Below are 22,546 nucleotides of genomic sequence, written 5' to 3'. Positions count from 1 at the left end.
TAAAAGTCTGACCATCGCTCGCCTAAGTCCAAGGGGTCCTTTAAGTGAGCGCTTGTCTCCTCACAATCCACTGCTGTCACTGACACTTCGTCTGATGAAGACGACACTTACACTGACCCCACAGGTTCTGACTCGGATACGGCTGATGGGGAGGGTAGTTCACATATGGATATTCCTGATCTTTTGGAGGCTATTAAGTTAATTCTACAGATTACAGATAATCCCGAGCCATCCGTCCCTCCTAAGAAACCTGATAGGTTCAAGCGTCAGAAGGTGGTTTAAACAAGTTTTACCTCACTCTGATCACCTAGTGCGGTGTTTCCCAACCTCGGTCCTCAAGGCACAGTGCTGGTTTTAGTGATATCCAGGCTTGAACACAGGTGACTTAATTAGTACCTCAGTTATTTTGATTTAACCATCTGTGCTGAAGCCTGGATATCACTAAAACCTGCACTGTTGGTGTGGCTTGAGGACCGTGGTTGGGAATGCCTGACCTAGTGGATATACGTCAGGAACCCTGGGAAAACCCGGGTACTAAGTTTGTGCCTTAAAAGAAGATGTGGCTCGCTATCCCCTCGCGTCAGAGCTGTCTAAGAATTGGGAAACGCCGCCTCCAGTGGACTCGCATGTGGCTAGGATGGTGGTTTCCTCAGCTCTGCCTGTCACTACCGTCATGTCTCTAAAAGAGCCTACGGATAAACGTGTGGAGGGTTGTCTTAAAGCGATTTACACCCTCACGGGTGCTGCACAAAGGCCCACTATTGCAGCTACATGGGCTGCAGAGGCTATTGAAGCATGGGCCTTGGAGTTAGAAGCTGAAATTTCCTCTGACCATGGTAGACCATGCTTGTCATATATTGTCACAGCTTCTCGCTACATTAAAGAGGTGGCTTCTGATGCCGGTATCCTAGCAGCCAAGGCCTCTACTACGTCAGTCCTGGCTCGCCGGATATTGTGGCTGAGATCCTGGTCTGTGGATCTGGACTCTAGAAAAACCCTGGAGGTACTCCCTTTCAAGGGAGATATTCTGTTTGGGGAGGACTTATTAAAAGATCGTGGCTGACTTGGCTACTGCCAAAACTGCCAAGTACCGCTCCTTCTGTGTCGAAGGCTAAAGGTACGTCCTTACGTGCTTCAGGTAAAGCAAAAGGTCAGGCGTACAACAAGCAGGCCCGCACTTCCAAACCTGGTAAGCCGAAGCCAAAAAGAGCCTGGGTGGCCCGTCAGCCAGCTTCCAAGGCCGATAAGCCTGCCGCATGACGGGGCAGGCCTCCCCCTAGGGGATCCCAGGGTGGGGGGCCAGCTTCTAGGGTATACCCAGGAATGGTTGAAAACCACTTCAGATGCCTGGGTACGGGAAGTCGTCACTCGAGGTTACGCCATAGCCTTCAAAAACCGACCCCCTCATCGATTTTGCCAGACAGACGTCCCTTCGGACCAGACAAAGGCAAACACTCTGCATTCGGTGGTACAGACCCTCCTGGATAAAGGAGTCTTAGTACAGGTGCCTCTTGCGCAGAAGGGCCGGGGGTACTATTCTCTGCTGTTTCTAGTCCCGAATCCGAATGGGTCCTCCTGGCCCATTCTCAACCTCAAGGCATTGAACAGATTTGTGAAGGTTTCTAAGTTCTGTATGGAAACCCTTCGCTCTATAGTTCTGGCCTTGGAACCTGGGGACTACATGTGAAGAGAACTGCTTCTATTTGAAAATCTGATTCTTTGTTTTGTTTGAATTTCACAAACGTGGCTGGCCTGCTCACAAGCAGACCCTGGCCAGGTGGATTAGAATGGTGATTGCACATGCTTATGTGAAGGCTGGTCTGTCAGCTCCTGCTCACATTACGGCCCATTCTACTCGGTCGGTTGGACCTTCTTGGGCGGCCCAACGTGGTGCGACCCTTGACCAATTGTGGAAGGCGGCTATGTGGTCCTCCGGGAACACGTACATAAGGTTCTATGCCTTCGATACTGCCGCTTCCCAGGATGCTTCCTTTGGACGCCGAGTTCTTGTGCCCGCTACAGTGCGTCCCCTCCCATAAGGAACTGCTTTAGGACATCCCCATTGTCCATCCTTGTGGAGCCCAGTGTACCCCGCAGCAGAAAACGAGTTTTATTGTAAGAACTTACCATTGTTAAAACTCTTTCTGCGAGGTACACTGGGCTCCACAAGGCACCCACCCTGACGCACTTGGCTTCTTCGGGTTGGTATGGCATTAGCCGCTGACACTTGTCGTGAGAGTGTGGTGTATGTGGCTACTAACCGTTGTCGTCTCTCTTCCTGCTACTGCATTGGGCTGGTTAACTAAAAAATGAGCTCCTGTGCAGGGAGGCGGGGTTATAGAGGAGGCGGCGCTGTGCATTCTGGGAACAGTCAAAGCTTTGAGCCTGTTGGGTCCTCGGATCAAGATCCTACTCTACACCCCCATTGTCCATCCTTGTGGAGCCCAGTGTACCTCGCAGAAAGCGTTTTAACAACGTTAAGTTCTTACCATAAAACTCGTTTTTTACTTCAATGTTTGTAGTTTGGTCATCATATTTGAGCTATTGGTGTGTACCTATGGGATAGTTTTGTCTGAAAATTGCCGAACAAGTGTTGGTGCATGTAGGAGTCTTGTTTTGAGGTCCTTGTCTTGACCCTTTTTCCATGTAGGCGTGTGAAGGTGGTGTGGGTCTTTTACAATTTTCAGTACTTTCAAATTCTGGAGACCTCTACTGATAACTATGGCAATAAAAGTATTTAAAACTGGTATTTGCCTGTGGCATTGCTCACGTGGATGTCTAGTTATTGCTCAGCGGAACTCATTTTACATAGACAGCAGTGCCATCTAACATTGTGATTTATGTTACATATTGATCACAAAATGTCTTTGTAAATGATAGATACAGTTTTGCCTTCAGGGATTAACACAATGCTTGGGGCTACTAACTCATGAGCAAGCCACGCAAAGCTGACCATGGGAGAAGCAGCTGGTCCTGAAATCTATGACTGCAGCCCTGAGCCTCTTCAACTTTGTTGATCATCATAGCAAAGCCGACGCTTACAGGAAACTGGCTTATTGGAGGAATTATTCCCACTCTTTGGTTTTCTCATCCGTGAGCAGAGCATATTTTGTGCAAGTCACACACTAGAATCGATAGCTGTAAAATATATATAACTTCTTACGGTAGGAAAAGATGCAGCAGCATTGAGATTCTTTTAAAAGTGCAAAGATGTATTAGAACAAAAGACCAATGATTTGGGGCTCGCACATACCTTTTGTCAAGGTGTTCACAAAGGGGTGCGCAAACCCCGAAACGTTTGGTCTTTTGTTCTAATACGTTTTTACACTTTTAAAAGAATCTGAGTGCCACTGCATGTTTTCTTGCTGTGGTATTCATCCTTATCCAGAGGCCACTGGAGTGTATTATCAGTGTTGCGTAAATTGACCACACCTAGTAATTAAATGCTCTGTGCCATACTGCCTATTAGTGAGGCATAACTACAAGAGTGCCCAAGTCATTTAGGGCTACTCTTTCCAGTCATTGTGCACTTGAATGCAGGTACCATGGAGGAGAAACACACATGGGTCATCTGATCTCTGAAGAAATGGATTCTCATGCACATTGTACCAAAACAGGTTATGAATGCAGATGTCTACTTAATCTCTTCTATGTCTAAAAGTAAAACTCTCCAAAAAATTAACACACATGAAATGCTATAAAGTCTTTTTGCTTTATTTTTTTCTGGAGAATCCAGATCATGTTGATGTGGTTAACGTTAATAAGCGATTGACCATTTTAGGTGCAAACTGAACACAGCTGCTGTAATGTCCACCCGTATCTTTCAACAAGCCAGTGGAATTTAGGCTGAGAACTGAAAATGCTTGCCTAGTTGCTATGAGTTACAGAACGCTGGTACAAATTACACCAGGTGAAGTCGAACGCCTTGTAGCTCTATGGGCATGCCACATTGATCTTGCTTACATATCATTAGCAGTCAGTGTTTCAGTTGCACAAATGGCTGCTCATATGCTAACTGCCTGAAAGACCTTTCCCAGTGCACATGTGTTCTGGTATTGTGAAGATGTCTCTGAATCCCAACCTCCACTCATTTCTCCTACAGCAATGCAGCTTGGGTTACGCTGGCCAACTAGTAATTACACACTGCACATGTTTTTTTTTTAAGGCAGTAACTGATACATTTGCAATGATCAAGGCAGTACAGTAGATTGATGGCACTTTTTCACAGCTTGTTAGGCTCCTCTTTTGGTGACCAGTACGGTGGTTAGATGGTCAGGGTTCTAGCCGCATGGGTTGAATGTCTCTTCAAAAGAAGCTCTTAAGTAGGTGCATTTTTTTGATATTCCAAGATCAATTCCTTGATGTGAGAGAGTTTGTGATGCAAATATTCACAGCGCGTCTTCTCTTCCCTATAGCCGGGATACGTCTGCATGGAAAGAAATGCGGATATTTATGTGGCACCTGTGTGACTAGTTCATATCAACATCATGATTGTGTACATTCTGAATGTTAACATGGTGACTATTCCTGATTACAGACCCCCCCATTTGCAGTATAATACAGTGGTTCCCAAACATGGTGCTGCTGGGCACTTGCAGGGGTGCCTCGGGTTGATGGTCCTGGACCAAATCAAATTTATTGTCAATATGATAGGCAAAACCAGTGCTGGTGTGGACAAACCCGAGGCACAACCCTATCCTCCACCACACCACTGATCCTAAGGATGACAAGTAATGCACCATTTTTGCTGAATTTTTCAATGGGAAATTTTTGGCCTAGGGGTGACATGAAAAATAGAAACGCTGATACTCTAGGCCTGGCGTAGGTTCTCAAACTCTGTCCTCAGGACCCCAAACATTTCATATTTTCTAGGTCTCCTCAGAGAATCACAAGTGAAATAATTAGCTCCACCTATGGATCATTTATAATGTGTCCGTGAGTAATGACTACACCGGTGTGCCTGCTGGGTGACCGGTTTGAAACCCACTGCTCTAGGGCACAGTGATTCTAGAAAGTTTGGGAACCACTGAAATAGTACTTAATAGTTTTGCGGCTGTAGTACACTGCTCAAAAAAATAAAGGGAACACTAAAATAACACATCCTAGACCTGAATGAATGAAATATTCTTATTAAATACTTTGTTCTTTACATAGTTGAATGTGCTGACAACAAAATCACACAAAAATTATCAATGGAAATCAAATTTATTAACCCATGGAGGTCACACTCAAAATTAAAGTGGAAAAACACACTACAGGCTGATCCAACTTTGATGTAATGTCCTTAAAACAAGTAAAAATGAGGCTCAGTAGTGTGTGTGGCCTCCACGTGCCTGTATGACCTCCCTACAATGCCTGGGAATGCTCCTGATGAGGTGGTGGATGGTCTCCTGAGGGATCTCCTCCCAGACCTGGACTAAAGCATCCGGCAACTCCTGGACAGTCTGTGGTGCAACGTGGCGTTGGTGGATGGAGCGAGACATGATGTCCCAGATGTGATCAATTGGATTCAGGTCTGGGGAACGCGCGGGCCAGTCCATAACATCAATGCCTTCGTCTTGCAGGAACTGCTGCCACACTCCAGCCACATGAGGTCTAGCATTGTCTTGCATTAGGAGGAACCCAGGGCCAACCGCACCAGCATATGGTCTCACAAGGGGTCTAAGGATCTCATCTCGGTACTTAATGGCAGTCAGGATACCTCTGGTGAGCTCATGGAGGGCTGTGCGGCCCCCCAAAGAAATGCCACCCCACACCATTACTGACCCACTGCCAAAGCGGTCATGCTGGAGGATGTTGCAGGCGGCAGAACGTTCTCCTTGGCGTCTCCAGTCTCTGTCACATGTGCACAGTGAGAACCTGCTTTCATCTGTGAAGAGCACAGGGCGCCAGTGGCGAATTTGCCAATCTTGGTGTTCTCTTGCAAATGCCAAATGTCCTGCACGGTGTTGGGCTGTAAGCACAACCCCCACATGTGGACGTCGGGCCCTCATACCACCCTCATGGAGTTTCTGATCGTTTGAGTAGACACATGCACATTTGTGGCTTGCTGGAGATCAGTTTGCAGGGCTCTGCACAAAGGCGGAGGTAGCGGTCCTGCTGCTGGGTTGTTGCCCTCCTACGGCCTCCTCCACGTCTCCTGATGTACTGGCCTGTCTCCTGGTAGCGCCTCCATGCTCTGGACACTACGCTGACAGACACAGCAAACCTTCTTGCCACAGCTCGCATTGATGTGCCATCCTGGATGAGCTGCACTACCTGAGCCATTTGTGTGGGTTGTAGGGAGGTCATACAGGAATGTGGAGGCCACACACACTACTGAGCCTCATTTTGACTTGTTTTAAGGACATTACATCAAAGTAGGATCAGCCTGTAGTGTGTTTTTCCACTTTAATTTTGAGTGTGACTCCAAATCCAGACCTCCTTGGGATAATAAATTTGATTTCCATTGATAATTTATGTGTGATTTTGTTGTCAGCACATTCAACTATGTAAAGAACAAAGTATTTAATAAGAATATTTCTCTAACGTCCTAAGTGGATGCTGGGGACTCCGTCAGGACCATGGGGAATAGCGGCTCCGCAGGAGACAGGGCACAAAAATAAAGCTTTAGGATTAGGTGGTGTGTACTGGCTCCTCCCCCTATGACCCTCCTCCAAGCCTCAGTTAGGTTTTTGTGCCCGTCTGAGCAGGGTGCAATCTAGGTGGCTCTCCTAAAGAGCTGCTTAGAAAAAGTTTTTAGGTTTTTTATTTTCAGTGAGTCCTGCTGGCAACAGGCTCACTGCATCGAGGGACTTAGGGGAGAGAATTTCAACTCACTTGCGTGCAGGATGGATTGGATTCTTAGGCTACTGGACACCATTAGCTCCAGAGGGAGTCGGAACACAGGTCTCACCCTGGGGTTCGTCCCGGAGCCGCGCCGCCGACCCCCCTTACAGATGCTGAAGATTGAAGGTCCGGAAACAGGCGGCAGAAGGCTCTTCAGTCTTCATGAAGGTAGCGCACAGCACTGCAGCTGTGCGCCATTGTTGTCACACACTTCACACCAAGCGGTCACGGAGGGTGCAGGGCGCTGCTGGGGGCGCCCTGGGCAGCAATATTTAATACCTTTATGGCAAAAGAATACATCACATATAGCCATTGAGGCTATATGTATGTATTTAACCCATGCCAGATATCTAAAACTCCGTGAGAAAAGCCCGCCGAAATAGGGGGCGGGGCTTATTCTCCTCAGCACACAGCGCCATTTTCCTGCTCAGCTCCGCTGTGAGGAAGGCTCCCAGGACTCTCCCCTGCACTGCACTACAGAAACAGGGTAAAACAGAGAGGGGGGGCATTTTTTGGCGATATTTTGATATATTTAAGCTGCTATAAGGAACAACACTTATATAAGGTTGTTCCCATATATATTATAGCGCTTGGGTGTGTGCTGGCAAACTCTCCCTCTGTCTCCCCAAAGGGCTAGTGGGGTCCTGTCTTCGATAAGAGCATTCCCTGTGTGTCTGCTGTGTGTCGGTACGTGTGTGTCGACATGTATGAGGACGATGTTGGTGTGGAGGCAGAGCAATTGCCGATAATGGTGATGTCACCCCCCAGGGAGTCGACACCGGAATGGATGGCTTTGTTTATGGAATTACGTGATAATGTCAGCACATTACAAAAATCAGTTGACGACATGAGACGGCCGGCAAACCAGTTAGTACCTGCCCAGGCGTCTCAGACACCGTCAGGGGCTGTAAAGCGCCCTTTACCTCAGTCGGTCGACACAGACCCAGACACTGAATCTAGTGTCGACGGTGATGAAACAAACGTATTTTCAAGTAGGGCCACACGTTATATGATCACGGCAATGAAGGAGGCTTTGCATATCTCTGATACTGCAAGTACCACAAAAAGGGGTATTATGTGGGGGGTGAAAAAACTACCTGTAGTTTCTCCTGAATCAGAGGAATTAAATGATGTATGTGATGAAGCGTGGGTTAACCCAGATAGAAAAGTGCTAATTTCAAAAAAGTTATTAGCATTATACCCTTTCCCGCCAGAGGTTAGGGCGCGCTGGGAAACACCCCCTAGGGTGGATAAGGCGCTCACACGCTTATCAAAACAAGTGGCGTTACCGTCTCCTGATACGGCCGCCCTCAGGGATCCAGCTGATAGGAGACTGGAAACTACCCTAAAAAGTATATACACACATACTGGTGTTATACTGCGACCAGCCATCGCCTCAGCCTGGATGTGCAGTGCTGGGGTCGTCTGGTTGGATTCCCTGACTGAAAATATTGATACCCTGGATAGGGACAGTATTTTATTGACTATAGAGCAATTAAAGGATGCTTTCCTTTATATGCGAGATGCTCAGAGAGATATTTGCACTCTGGCATCGAGAGTAAATGCGATGTCCATATCTGCCAGAAGGAGTTTATGGACGCGACAGTGGTCAGGTGATGCGGATTCCAAGGAATTATTTGGCGTCGGTCTATCGGATCTGGTGGCCACGGCAACTGCCGGAAAATCCACCTTTTTACCTCAGACCCCCTCCCAACAGAAAAAGACACCGTCTTTTCAGCCGCAGTCCTTTCGGTCCTATAAGAACAAGCGGACAAAAGGACAGTCATATCTGCCTCGGGGCAGAGGAGGGGGTAAGAGAGGGCAGCAAGCAGCCCCTGCCCAGGAACAGAAGCCCTCTCAGGGTTCTGCAAAGCCCTCAGCATGACGCTGGGGCCTTACAAGCGGACTCAGGAGCGGTGGGGGGTCGACTCAAGAATTTCAGCGCACAGTGGGCTTGCTCACAGGTGGACCCCTGGATCCTGCAGGTAGTATCTCAGGGTTACAGGTTGGAATTCGAGAAGTCTCCCCCTCGCAGGTTCCTAAAGTCTGCTTTGCCAACGTCTCCCTCAGACAGGGCGACGGTATTGGAAGCCATTCACAAGCTGTTTTCTCAGCAGGTGATAGTCAAGGTACCCCTCCTACAACAGGGAAAGGGGTATTACTCCACGCTATTTGTGGTACCGAAGCCGGACGGCTCGGTAAGACCTATTCTAAATCTGAAATCTTTGAACCTGTACATACAAAAATTCAAGTTCAAGATGGAGTCACTCAGAGCAGTGATAGCGAATCTGGAAGAAGGGGACTTTATGGTGTCCCTGGACATAAAGGATGCTTACCTGCATGTCCCAATTTGCCCTTCACATCAAGGGTACCTCAGGTTCGTGGTGCAAAACTGTCATTATCAGTTTCAGACGCTGCCGTTTGGATTGTCCACGGCACCTCGGGTCTTTACCAAGGTAATGGCCGAAATGATGATTCTTCTGCGAAGAAGAGGCGTATTAATTATCCCTTACTTGGACGATCTCCTGATAAGGGCAAGGTCCAGAGAACAGCTGGAGGACGGAGTAGCACTAACCCGACTAGTGCTGCAACAACACGGGTGGATTCTGAATTTTCCAAAATCTCAGTTGACCCCGACGACACGTCTGCTGTTCCTGGGAATGATTCTGGACACGGTTCAGAAAAAGGTGTTTCTTCCGGAGGAGAAAGCCAGGGAGTTATCCGAACTTGTCAGGAACCTCCTAAAACCAGGGAAAGTGTCTGTGCATCAATGCACAAGAGTCCTGGGAAAGATGGTGGCTTCTTACGAAGCGATTCCATTCGGCAGATTCCACGCACGAACTTTTCAGTGGGATCTGCTGGACAAATGGTCCGGATCACATCTGCAGATGCATCAGCGGATAACCTTATCGCCACGGACAAGGGTGTCTCTTCTGTGGTGGTTGCAGAGTGCTCATCTGTTAGAGGGCCGCAGATTCGGCATACAGGACTGGGTCCTGGTGACCACGGATGCCAGTCTGAGAGGCTGGGGAGCGGTCACACAGGGAAGAAACTTCCAGGGAGTATGGTCAAGCCTGGAGATGTCTCTTCACATAAATATACTGGAGCTAAGAGCGATTTACAATGCTCTAAGTCTGGCAAAACCCCTGCTTCAGGGTCAGCCGGTGTTGATCCAGTCGGACAACATCACGGCAGTCGCCCACGTAAACAGACAGGGCGGCACAAGAAGCAGGACAGCAATGGCAGAAGCTGCAAGGATTCTTCGCTGGGCGGAAGATCATGTGATAGCAATGTCAGCAGTATTCATTCCGGGAGTGGACAACTGGGAAGCAGACTTCCTCAGCAGACACGATCTACACCCGGGAGAGTGGGGACTTCATCCAGAAGTCTTCCACATGATTGTGAACCGTTGGGAAAAACCAATGGTGGATATGATGGCGTCCCGCCTCAACAAAAAACTGGACAGGTATTGCGCCAGGTCAAGAGACCCTCAGGCAATAGCTGTGGACGCTCTGGTAACACCGTGGGTGTTCCAGTCAGTGTATGTGTTCCCTCCTCTGCCTCTCATACCAAAAGTACTGAGAATTATACGGCAAAAGGGAGTAAGAACGATACTAGTGGCTCCGGATTGGCCAAGAAGAACTTGGTACCCGGAACTTCAAGAGATGCTCACGGAGGATCCGTGGCCTCTACCTCTAAGACGGGATCTGCTTCAGCAGGGACCGTGTCTATTCCAAGACTTACCGCGGCTGCGTTTGACGGCATGGCGGTTGAACGCCGAATTCTAAGGGAAAAAGGCATTCCGGAAGAGGTCATTCCTACACTGGTAAAAGCCAGGAAGGAGGTGACTGCACAACATTATCACCGCATTTGGAGAAAATATGTTGCGTGGTGCGAGGCCAGGAAGGCCCCCACGGAGGAATTTCAACTGGGTCGATTCCTACATTTCCTGCAAACAGGATTGTCTATGGGCCTCAAATTGGGGTCCATTAAGGTTCAAATTTCGGCCCTGTCGATTTTCTTCCAGAAAGAATTGGCTTCAGTTCCTGAAGTCCAGACTTTTGTAAAAGGAGTACTACATATACAGCCCCCGGTTGTGCCCCCAGTGGCACCGTGGGATCTTAATGTAGTCTTGGATTTTCTCAAATCCCATTGGTTTGAGCCGCTCAAATCGGTGGAGTTGAAGTATCTTACATGGAAAGTAACCATGCTACTGGCCCTGGCTTCAGCCAGGAGAGTATCAGAATTGGCGGCTTTATCATATAAGAGCCCATATCTGATTTTCCATACGGACAGGGCAGAACTGCGGACGCGTCCTCATTTTCTGCCTAAGGTGGTGTCAGCGTTTCACCTGAACCAGCCTATTGTGGTGCCTGCGGCTACTAACGATTTGGAGGATTCCAAGTTGTTGGACGTGGTCCGGGCATTGAAAATATATATTTCAAGAACGGCGGGAGTCAGAAAGTCTGACTCACTGTTTATATTGTATGCACCCAACAAGATGGGTGCTCCTGCTTCTAAGCAGACGATTGCTCGTTGGATTTGTAGCACAATTCAACTTGCACATTCTGTGGCAGGCTTGCCACAACCTAAATCTGTCAAGGCCCATTCCACAAGGAAAGTGGGCTCATCCTGGGCGGCTGCCCGGGGGGTCTCGGCATTACAACTCTGCCGAGCTGCTACTTGGTCAGGGGCAAACACGTTTGCAAAATTCTACAAATTTGATACCCTGGCTGAGGAGGACCTTGAGTTCTCTCATTCGGTGCTGCAGAGTCATCCGCACTCTACCGCCCGTTTGGGAGCTTTGGTATAATCCCCATGGTCCTGACGGAGTCCCCAGCATCCACTTAGGACGTTAGAGAAAATAAGAATTTACTTACCGATAATTCTATTTCTCGTAGTCCGTAGTGGATGCTGGGCGCCCATCCCAAGTGCGGATTGTCTGCAATACTTGTACATAGTTATTGTTACAAACAAATTCGGGTTGTTATTGTTGTAAGCCGTCTGTTCAGAGGCTCCTACGTTTGTCATACTGTTAACTGGGTTCAGATCACAAGTTATACGGTGTGATTGGTGTGGCTGGTATGAGTCTTACCCGGGATTCAATATCCTTCCTTATTGTGTACGCTCGTCCGGGCACAGTATCCTAACTGAGGCTTGGAGGAGGGTCATAGGGGGAGGAGCCAGTACACACCACCTAATCCTAAAGCTTTATTTTTGTGCCCTGTCTCCTGCGGAGCCGCTATTCCCCATGGTCCTGACGGAGTCCCCAGCATCCACTACGGACTACGAGAAATAGAATTATCGGTAAGTAAATTCTTATTTTCATTCATTCAGATCTAGGATGTGTTATTTTAGTGTTCCCTTTATTTTTTTGAGCAGTGTATTTTAAGTCACTGTCGTCTATGAACTTTACTTAAGTGATGTTTCACAATTACATTTTCAAAAAGGGAAACAATTATGTAAATGCTTATTAGTAATGAGAATTTATATTGAATATGCTGCACCATATAAGAAACTTAATAAATAAAATGTTAGAATTCCTAATTATTTTTCAAGACTACAGTCCCTCTTGTATATAACACCTCATTATGATGTACTATGACAAATTAGGTAATGCAACTTTAATATTTACTAATGCTACTACCAGCAAGTGCTATCTCTGTGCTAGGTCTACGTCTACACACTTGTGCCTGAAATACATCTGGTGCAAGTGCTACTGTTTTTAAGATGGAAAAATCTTTAAATACATGGGAGACATGTACATATGAAATACCCTGTATGTGTCTATGCCTATAAAAGTTCCGGACACAAATGTATGCACCTGTAAATGACCCCCAGGGGCGTAGCAAGGGTGGAACTTGCGCTCCAGGCGCTGTTGGGGACAGAAGGCGCTGCCTCTCTGTAACAGAGCTGGGACTCAGGTAGGTGGAGATGACTGGAAGAGAGGGAAGGGGTGGCCACCATGACATGACTCTGCTCCGGGTTTCATGTCTCCACGCTATGCCTCTGATTACTCCCAAATTCTTTAAAAAGGAGAAAATGTACTTTCTCAGGCTTCCATGAGGGATACTGGGGTTTATTTAATACAATGGGTATAGAAGGGGTCCGCCAGTGCACTTTAAATGTCTTCAACTGGATGTGCTGGCTCCTCAACTCTATGCCCCCTCCCACAGGCAGTTTAGGAAAAAGTGCCCTCAGGAGAGGATGCACATCTGGGAGCTCCAGAGGATTTTTCTTCAGTTTCTTTTAAACTTTATTTTCGGTATACTGTCTGGGCAACAGTATACCTGCACCGTAGGAGTTAGGGGGGAAGGGGGCGGCGGTTACCGGCCTCTGTACGGTGTCAGAGCCGCTTCCCGGCTGCAGAACCACCGTCCTGAGAGGTTGTTTGTTCCGTGGGACACTGCGCCTTAGCGGTCGCAATTGCAGCACGCTGCACACCCCTAACATAGCCTGAAGGTAAAAGAGTAGTGAGTACAAACTGGGGGCTCCGCTAGGGGTTACCCCGGTTCTTGGTACAGCGCAACGCAGGGGTGGCATACGGGACCCTCTACGGGGAGACCCGCTATAGCCCCCCCTGTGTACACTGGCAGCGGAGTGGAAACTAACATACACTGAGGTTTTACACTGTCAGGAGACATTTTGCCAATATAAAGAAAAACATGATCTCCGGCCATTACAGGGGTCAGAGCTTCCTCAGAGCGGGACCAGCAGCATTTCTCTTACGTCTTAGAGGATGCTGGGGACTCCGTAAGGACCATGGGGTATAGACGGGCTCCGCAAGAGACATGGGCACTATAAAGAACTTTAGAATGGGTGTGCACTGGCTCCTCCCTCTATGCCCCTCCTCCAGACCTCAGTTAGATCCTGTGCCCTGAGTTTCTCTGAAAAATAATTTTGTTAGGTTTTTTATTTTCAGGGAGCACTGCTGGCAACAGGCTCCCTGCATCGTGGGACTGAGGAGAGAGAATCAGGCCTACTTAAATGATAGGCTCTGCTTCTTAGGCTACTGGACACCATTAGCTCCCGAGGGAGTCGGAACGCGGGTCTCCCCCCGCCGTTCGTCCCAGAGCTGCGCTGCCGTCCTCCTTGCAGAGCCGGAAGATAGAAGCCGGGTGAGTATAAGAAGAAAAGAAGACTTCAAGGCGGCAGAAGACTTCAGATCTTCACTGAGGTAAGCGCGCAGCGGTAACTCTGCGCGCCATTGCTACCACACACACTACACACACTAGCGGGCACTGATGGGGGCAGGGCGCAGGGGGGGCGCCCTGGGCAGCAATAAAACCTCTGTATCTGGCATAGACACTGCGGAGGCAGTAATTCTTTATATCCCCCGCCAGTTTGAAATATTTTGAGCGGGACCGAAACCCGCTGCCGGAGGGGGCAGAGCTTGGTCCCTCAGCACTAACCAGCGCTATTTTCTCCACAGAGATCTGCGGAGAAGCTGGCTCCCTGGTCTCTCCCCTGCTGAACACGGTGACACAGGGCTGAATAGAGGAGGGGGGCACTTGTAAGGCGCAGTGAGTGTATTACACAGTAATCGAATATAAAAGCGCTGTTATCTGGGACATTATTTTCCTGTGTCAGTTGGCGCTGGGTGTGTGCTGGCATACTCTCTCTGTCTCTCCAAAGGGCATTATTGGGGAACTGTCTCCTTATAACTATATCCCTGTGTGTGTGGGGGTGTCGGTACGAGTGTGTCGGCTTGTCTGATGCGGAAGGCTCAGCTAAGGAGGAGGTGGAGCAGATGATTGTGGTGTCGCCGTCGGCAACGCCAACTCATGATTGGATGGACATGTGGAATGTTTTAAATGCAAATGTGACCTTATTACATAAGAGATTGGACAAAGCAGAGTCCAGGGAAAGAGCAGGGAGTCAATACACGGCTTCGGCTGGGTCTCACAAAAACGTCCCCTATCCCAGATAGCAGACACTGATACCGACACGGACTCTGACTCCAGTGTCGACTACGATGAAGCGAGGTTGCACCCGAGGATGGCAAAAAATATTCATTATATGATTATTGCAATAAAAGAGGTTTGGCATATCACAGATGACCCCGCGGTCCCTGACATGAGGGTGCGCATGTATAAGGAAAAGAAACCTGAGGTAACCTTTCCCCCATCCCATGAAGTTAACGAGTTATTTGAAAAGGCTTGGGAAACTCCTGATAAAAAACTGCAGATTCCCAAGAGGATTCTTATGGCATATCAGGGTACGTTGGGAATCCTCACTCACGGTGGACAAGGCTTTAACACGCCTGTCCAAGAAAGTGGCGCTACCGTCTCCGGACACGGCAGCCCTCAAAGATCCTGCTGATCGCAGGCAGGAAACTACTTTAAAGTCTATTTATGCGCATACAGGTGCTTTGCTCAGACCGGCAATAGCATCGGCATGGGTGTGTTGTGCAGTTGCAGCTTGGACAGATACATTGTCAGCTGACCTTGATACCCTAGATAGGGATACCATTTTATTGACCTTAGGCCACATTAAAGACGCAGTCTTATATATGAGGGATGCTCAAAGAGACGTTGGGCTGCTGGGGTCGAGAGCCAACGCCATGGCGGTTTCTGCTTGGCGCGCCATGTGGACTCGCCAATGGACGGGTGAAGCCGACTCAAAGAAACATATGGAAGTTTTGCCATACAAAGGTGAAGTTTTATTTGGGGAAGGTCTCGCGGACCTGGTTGCCACAGCCACCGCGGGTAAATCTACCTTTTTGCCTTTTGTTCCCCCACACCAAAGAAAACTCCACAGTATCAGATGCAGTCCTTTCGGTCGCGTAAGTCCAGAAGAGGTCGGGGCTCATCTTTCCTCACCAGAGGTAAGGGTAGAGGGAAAAGAATGCCTGCTACTAGCCCAGGAGCAGAAGTCCTCCCCGGCTTCTACTAAATCCACCGCATGACGCTGGGGCTCCACTGAGGGAGTGCGCACCGGTGGGGGCACGTCTTCGACTCTTCAGCCAGGTCTGGGTTCTGTCAGACGTGGATCCTTGGGCGATGGATATTGTATCCCAAGGCTACAAACTGGAATTCGAAGAGGTGCCCCCTCGCCGATTTTTCAAGTCGGCCTTGCCAGCTTCTCCCCCAGAGAGGGAAGTAGTGTTCGCTGCAATTCAAAAGCTGTATCAACAGCAAGTGATTGTCAAGGTTCCCCTAGTCCAACAGGGGAAAGGGTACTATTCGACCCTGTTCGTGGTCCCGAAGCCGGATGGTTCGGTCAGACCCATTTTAAATCTAAAATCCCTAAACCTGTACTTGAGAAAGTTCAAATTCAAGATGGAATCGCTCCGGGCTGTGATCTCCAGTCAGGAAGGGGGGGATTTTATGGTGTCACTCGACATAAAGGATGCATACCTTCATGTCCCCATATATCCTCCTCATCAGGCGTACCTCATATTCGCTGTACAGGACTGTCATTACCAGTTTCAGACGTTGCCGTTTGGGCTTTCCACGGCCCAGAGGATTTTCTCGGGCAGGGAGTCACAATTATCCCATACTTGGACAATCTCCTGATAAAAGCAAGATCACATACATAGTAACATAGTATCTGAGGTTGAAAAAAGACCATCGAGTTCAACCTATTTGTGGTCTCCTATGCATGATGATTTGACTAAAATTTCTGACTGATGCTGCTGTAAGCCGTTGCATTTTATCCCTATTTATAGTAACTATAAAGCATGAATATGCACCATACCCCTGGATATCCTTATCCATTAGGAATTTATCTAACCCATTCTTAAAGGTGTTGACTGATTCCGCCATTACAACTCCCTCGGGCAGGGAATTCCAAACACGTATTGTCCTTACCGTGAAAAAGCCTTTACGCCGTATTGTTTGGAATCTCCTCTCCCCCTAACCTGAGCGAGTGTCCGCGAGTCCTCTGTGTTGATCTAACCAAAAACAGGTCCCGCGCAAGCTCTGTGTATTGTCCCCTTATATATTTGTAGATGTTGATCATATCCCCTCTTAGTCTCCGCTTTTCCAATGTAAACATGCCCTATGTTTCAAGCCTTTCCTTGTATTCCATCGTCTCCATGTTCTTAATTAGTTTGGTCGCCCTCCTCTGTACCTTTTCAAGCTCCAGGATATCCTTTTTGTAGTATGGTGCCCAGAATTGTACACAGTATTCAAGGTGTGGCCTCACTAGTGATTTATATAACGGGAGTATAATACTCTCGTCCCTAGCATCAATACCTCGTTTTATGCATGCTAATATCTTATTAGCCTTCTTTGCTGCAGTCCTACTTTGGGTACTATTGCTTAGCTTGCTATCTATGAGGACACCTAAGTCCTTTTCCAGTACAGAATCCCCTAATTTTACCCCATTTAGTAGAGATCAATTGCAGAAGAGCGTGTTGCTCTCCCTGAGAGTGCTACAACAACATGGTTGGATTCTCAATCTGCCAAAGTCACAATTGATTCCAACGACTCGACTATCATTCCTGGGCATGATTCTGGACACGGAACAGAAGAGGGTTTTTCTCCCGGTGGAAAAAGCCCAGGACCTCCAGAACATGGTCAGAGACTTGCTAAAACCAAAAAGAGTGTCTATTCATCAATGCACTCGAGTTTTGGGGAAAATGGTGGCAGCCTACGAGGCCATCCCCTTCGGCAGGTTTCATGCAAGGACGTTTCAGTGGGACCTCCTGGACAAGTGGTCCGGGTCCCATCTACTAATACATCAGAAGATAAGCCTGTCCCCCCGGGCCAGGGTGTCTCTCCTGTGGTGGCTGCAAAGTGCTCACCTTCTAGAGGGTCGCAGGTTCGGCATTCTGGACTTGGTTCTGGGGACCACGGACGCGAGCCTCCGAGGATGGGGAGCAGTCACACAAGGAAGACATTTTCAGGGCTATGGTCAAGCCAGGAGGCTTGTCTACACATCAACGTACTGGAATTGAGGGCCATATACAACGGCCTACGACAAGCGGAGGATCTTCTTCGCGACCTACCGGTTCTGATTCAATCAGACGTCACAGCCGTGACTCATGTAAACCGTCAAGGCGGGACAAGGAGCAGAGTGGCAATGGCGGAAGCCACCAGGATTCTTCCCTGGGCGGAAAATCACGTAAGCGCTCTGTCAGCGGTCTTCATTCCGGGAGTGGGCAACTGGGAAGCAGACTTCCTCAGCAGACACGATCTCCATCCAGGAGAGTGGGGACTTCATCAAGAAGTTTTTACAGAGATAACAAGTCTTTGGGGAATTCCTCACATAGACATGATGGCGTCACGCCTCAACAAGAAGCTTCTGAGGTATTGTGCCAGGTCAAGGGACCCTCAGGCAGTAGCGGTGTATGCCTTGGTGACACCTTGGGTGTTTCAGTCGGTCTATGTGTTCCCCCCTCTTCCTCTCATCTCAAAAAATATTGAGAATCAAAAGACAAAAAAGGGTGAAAACAATACTCATTGTTCCAGATTGGCCTCGAAGGGCCTGGTATTCAGATCTTCAGGAGATGCTCACAGAAGATGCATGGCCTCTTCCTCTCAGGGAGGACCTGTTACAACAGGGGCCATGCATGTTCCAAGACTTACCGCGGTTACGTTTGACGGCATGGCGGTTGAATGCCGAATCCTAGCTGGGAAATGTATTCCGGAGGAAGTCATCCCTACTCTGATAAAGGCTAGGAAGGAGGTGACGGAAAAACATTATCACCGTACCTGGAGGAAGTATGTTTCTTGGTGTGAAGCCAAGAATGCTCCTACGGAAGATTTCCATCTGGGCCGTTTTCTCCACTTTCTACAGACAGGAGTGGATATGGGCCTAAAATTAGGCTCCATTAAGGTATAGATTTCGGCCCTATCTATTTTCTTTCTGAAGGAATTGGCTTCTCTCCCAGAAGTCCAGACTTTTGTAAAGGGAGTACTGCACATCCAGCCTCCTTTTGTGCCCCCAGTGGCACCTTGGGACCTTAACGTGGTGTTACGGTTCCTGAAGTCTCACTGGTTTCAACCTCTTCAAACGGTTGAATTGAAATTTCTCACTTGGAAGGTGGTCATGTTGTTGGCCATGGCATCTGCAAGGCGGGTGTCCGAATTGGCGGCCTTGTCTCACAAGAGCCCCTATTTGACCGTCCATGTGGATAGAGCAGAGTTGAGGACTCGTCCTCAATTTTTGCCTAAGGTGGTTTCTTCATTTCATATGAACCAACCTATTGTGGTGCCTGTGGCTACGAGTGACTTGGAGGATTCCAAGTCCCTGGATGTAGTCAGGGCCTTAAAAATCTATGCAGCCAGGACGGCTCGAGTTAGGAAAACAGAAGCACTGTTTCTCCTGTATGCAGCCAACAAAGTTGGCGCTCCTGCTTCGAAGCAGACTATTGCTCGCTGGATCTGTAACACGATTCAGCAGGCTCATTCTACGGCTGGATTGCCGTTAACAAGATCAGTAAAGGCCCATTCCACTAGGAAGGTGGGCTCTTCTTGGGCGGCTGCCCGAGGCGTCTCGGCTTTACAGCTTTGCCAAGCAGCTATCTGGTCAAGTTCAAACACTTTTGCAAAGTTCTATAAGTTTGATACCCTGGCTGATGAGGACCTTGCGTTTGCTCAGTCGGTGCTGCAGAGTCTTCCGCACTCTCCCGCCCGGTCTGGAGCTTTGGTATAAACCCCATGGTCCTTACGGAGTCCCCAGCATCCTCTAGGACGTAAGAGAAAATAAGATTTTAAACCTACCGGTAAATCTTTTTCTCCTAGTCCGTAGAGGATGCTGGGCGCCCGTCCCAGTGCGGACTAAATCTGCAAGGCTTGTATATAGTTATTGCTTACATAAGGGTTATGTTACAGTTGAGATCAGTCTTTAGCTGATACTGTTTTGTGTTCATACTATTAACTGGTTGCGTATATTCCAGTTTATACGGTGTGGATGGTGTGGGCTGGTATGAATCTTGCCCTTAGATTAACAAAATACTTTCCTCGTAATGTCCATCTCCTCTGGGCACAGTTTCTCTAACTGAGGTCTGGAGGAGGGGCATAGAGGGAGGAGCCAGTGCACACCCATTCTAAAGTTCTTAATAGTGCCCATGTCTCCTGCGGAGCCCGTCTATACCCCATGGTCCTTACGGAGTCCCCAGCATCCTCTACGGACTAGGAGAAAAAGATTTACCGGTAGGTTTAAAATCTTATTTTTGGCGCCTTCCTCTGCCCAGCGCTGCAGCAGCAGCAAGGACACACAGCTCCTCCAGCACTCCAGGATACATACAGGGGTGTATAACGGGGGAGAGCAGCTATTGTACACATAATAGTATCCTGCAAAGGACACCAATCCAGTTTTACTATGTTTTATTAGCCTGCAATCTTACGGAGTCTGACAGGCTGGGTGTGCTGTCCTCCTCTCACTAGGTCTCCTCACATACATTAAGGGCAGGCTTGCTATTGTTCCTTATCTGTGTGTGAGTGTTTACTGTATACATGGTCAAACACCTATTATGCAGTGTATATCACACCGGATTCTCTCCCTCAACCACTGGTTCCATATCATGTGATCAGTGCAGTCAATTCTTCCAAGTTAGTGAGGAGACTGGGGGGGGGGGGGAAGGGAGAAGGGAGAAGGTCATGAGAAGGGTCCTCGGTGCTGGAAAATCTGCTAATAAATAGAGATGAGCGGGTTCGGTTTCTCTGAATCCGAACCCGCCCGAACTTCAGCTTTTTTTACATGGATCCGAGCGACTCGGATCTTCCCGCCTTGCTCGGTTAACCCGAGCGCGCCCGAACGTCATCATGACGCTGTCGGATTCTCGCGAGGCTCGGATTCTATCGCGAGACTCGGATTCTATATAAGGAGCCGCGCGTCGCCGCCATTTTACACGTGCATTGAGATTGATAGTGAGAGGACGTGGCTGGCGTCCTCTCCGTTTAGAGAAGAAATAGATAGGAGAGTGAGAGTGAGACAGTGACACTTCATTTACTGGAGCTTAGGAGGAGTACTCAGACAGAGAGTGCAGAATTTTGCTGATAGTATTAGTTAGTTATACTAGTGCCAGAGTGAGACAGTGACACTTCATTTACTGGAGCTTAGGAGGAGTACTCAGACAGAGAGTGCAGAATTTTGCTGATAGTATTAGTTAGTTATACTAGTGACTGACCAGTGACCACCAGTGCAGTTTTATATTATTTAATATAATCCGTTCTCTGCCTGAAAAAACGATACACAGTGACTCAGTCACATACCATATCTGTGCTCAGCCCAGTGTGCTGCTGCATCATCTATGTATAATATCTGACTGTGCTCACACAGCTTAATTGTGGGGGAGACTGGGGAGCAGTTAGGTTATAGCAGGAGCCAGGAGTACATATTAAAATTAAACAGTGCACACTTTTTTTCTGCAGGAGTGCCACTGCCAGTGTGACTGACCAGTGACCTGACCACCAGTATATAGTATACTATATTGTATTGTGAATGTCTGCCTGTAAAAGTTAAACACACGTCGTGTGACTTGTGTGGTGTTTTTTTATTCTATAAAATAAAAAACTCATTCTGCTGACAGTGTCCAGCAGGTCCGTCATTATATAATATATACCTGTCCGGCTGCAGTAGTGATATATATATATATTTTATATCATTATTTATCATCCAGTCGCAGCAGACACAGTACGGTAGTTCACGGCTGTAGCTACCTCTGTGTCGGCACTCGGCAGTCCATCCATAATTGTATACCACCTACCCGTGGTTTTTTTTTTCTTTCTTCTTTATACATACTACATCTCATTATCATCCAGTCTATATTAGCAGCAGACACAGTACAGTACGGTAGTCCACGGCTGTAGCTACCTCTGTGTCGGCACTCGGCAGTCCGTCCATAATTGTATACCACCTACCGGTGGTTTTTTTTTTCTTTCTTCTTTATACATACTACATCTCATTATCAACCAGTCTATATTAGCAGCAGACACAGTACGGTAGTCCACGGCTGTAGCTACCTCTGTGTCGGCACTCGGCAGTCCATCCATAATTGTATACCACCTACCCGTGGTTTTTTTTTCTTTCTTCTTTATACATACTACATCTCATTATCATCCAGTCTATATTAGCAGCAGACACAGTACAGTACGGTAGTCCACGGCTGTAGCTACCTCTGTGTCGGCACTCGGCAGTCCATCCATAATTGTATACCACCTACCCGTGGTTTTTTTTTCTTTCTTCTTTATACATACATACTACATCTCTTTATCAACCAGTCTATATTAGCAGCAGACACAGTACGGTAGTCCACGGCTGTAGCTACCTCTGTGTCGGCACTCGGCAGTCCATCCATAATTGTATACCACCTACCCGTGGTTTTTTTTTCTTTCTTCTTTATACATACATACTACATCTCTTTATCAACCAGTCTATATTAGCAGCAGACACAGTACGGTAGTCCACGGCTGTAGCTACCTCTGTGTCGGCACTCGGCAGTCCGTCCATAATTGTATACCACCTACCCGTGGTTTTTTTTTCTTTCTTCTTTATACATACATACTACATCTCTTTATCAACCAGTCTATATTAGCAGCAGACACAGTACGGTAGTCCACGGCTGTAGCTACCTCTGTGTCGGCACTCGGCAGTCCATCCATAATTGTATACCACCTACCCGTGGTTTTTTTTCTTTCTTCTTTATACATACATACTACATCTCATTATCATCCAGTCTATATTAGCAGCAGACACAGTACAGTACGGTAGTCCACGGCTGTAGCTACCTCTGTGTCGGCACTCGGCAGTCCATCCATAATTGTAT

General features: G+C 47.9%; 1 protein-coding gene across 2 annotated transcripts in view; it reads right to left on the bottom strand.

The window, feature by feature from the left end:
* Nucleotides 1–3,693: 3,693 nt before the first annotated feature.
* ELL3 (elongation factor for RNA polymerase II 3) overlaps nucleotides 3,694–22,546 on the bottom strand; it is a 285,177-nt gene continuing 266,324 nt past the window's right edge. For both annotated transcript variants that reach the window (XM_063925873.1, XM_063925874.1), the window contains one exon: nucleotides 3,694–4,426. In XM_063925873.1, coding sequence (XP_063781943.1) covers nucleotides 4,319–4,426 — 108 coding nt within the window. In that variant the 3' untranslated portion in view covers nucleotides 3,694–4,318. The remainder of the gene's footprint in view (nucleotides 4,427–22,546) is intronic.

The sequence above is a fragment of the Pseudophryne corroboree genome, chromosome 6 (assembly GCF_028390025.1).
Source record: "Pseudophryne corroboree isolate aPseCor3 chromosome 6, aPseCor3.hap2, whole genome shotgun sequence".
In the NCBI taxonomy this organism is placed as follows: Eukaryota; Metazoa; Chordata; class Amphibia; order Anura; family Myobatrachidae; genus Pseudophryne; species Pseudophryne corroboree.
The sequence above is the reverse complement of the archived record's forward strand: the minus strand, read 5'-3'. Positions and strand labels throughout refer to the sequence as shown.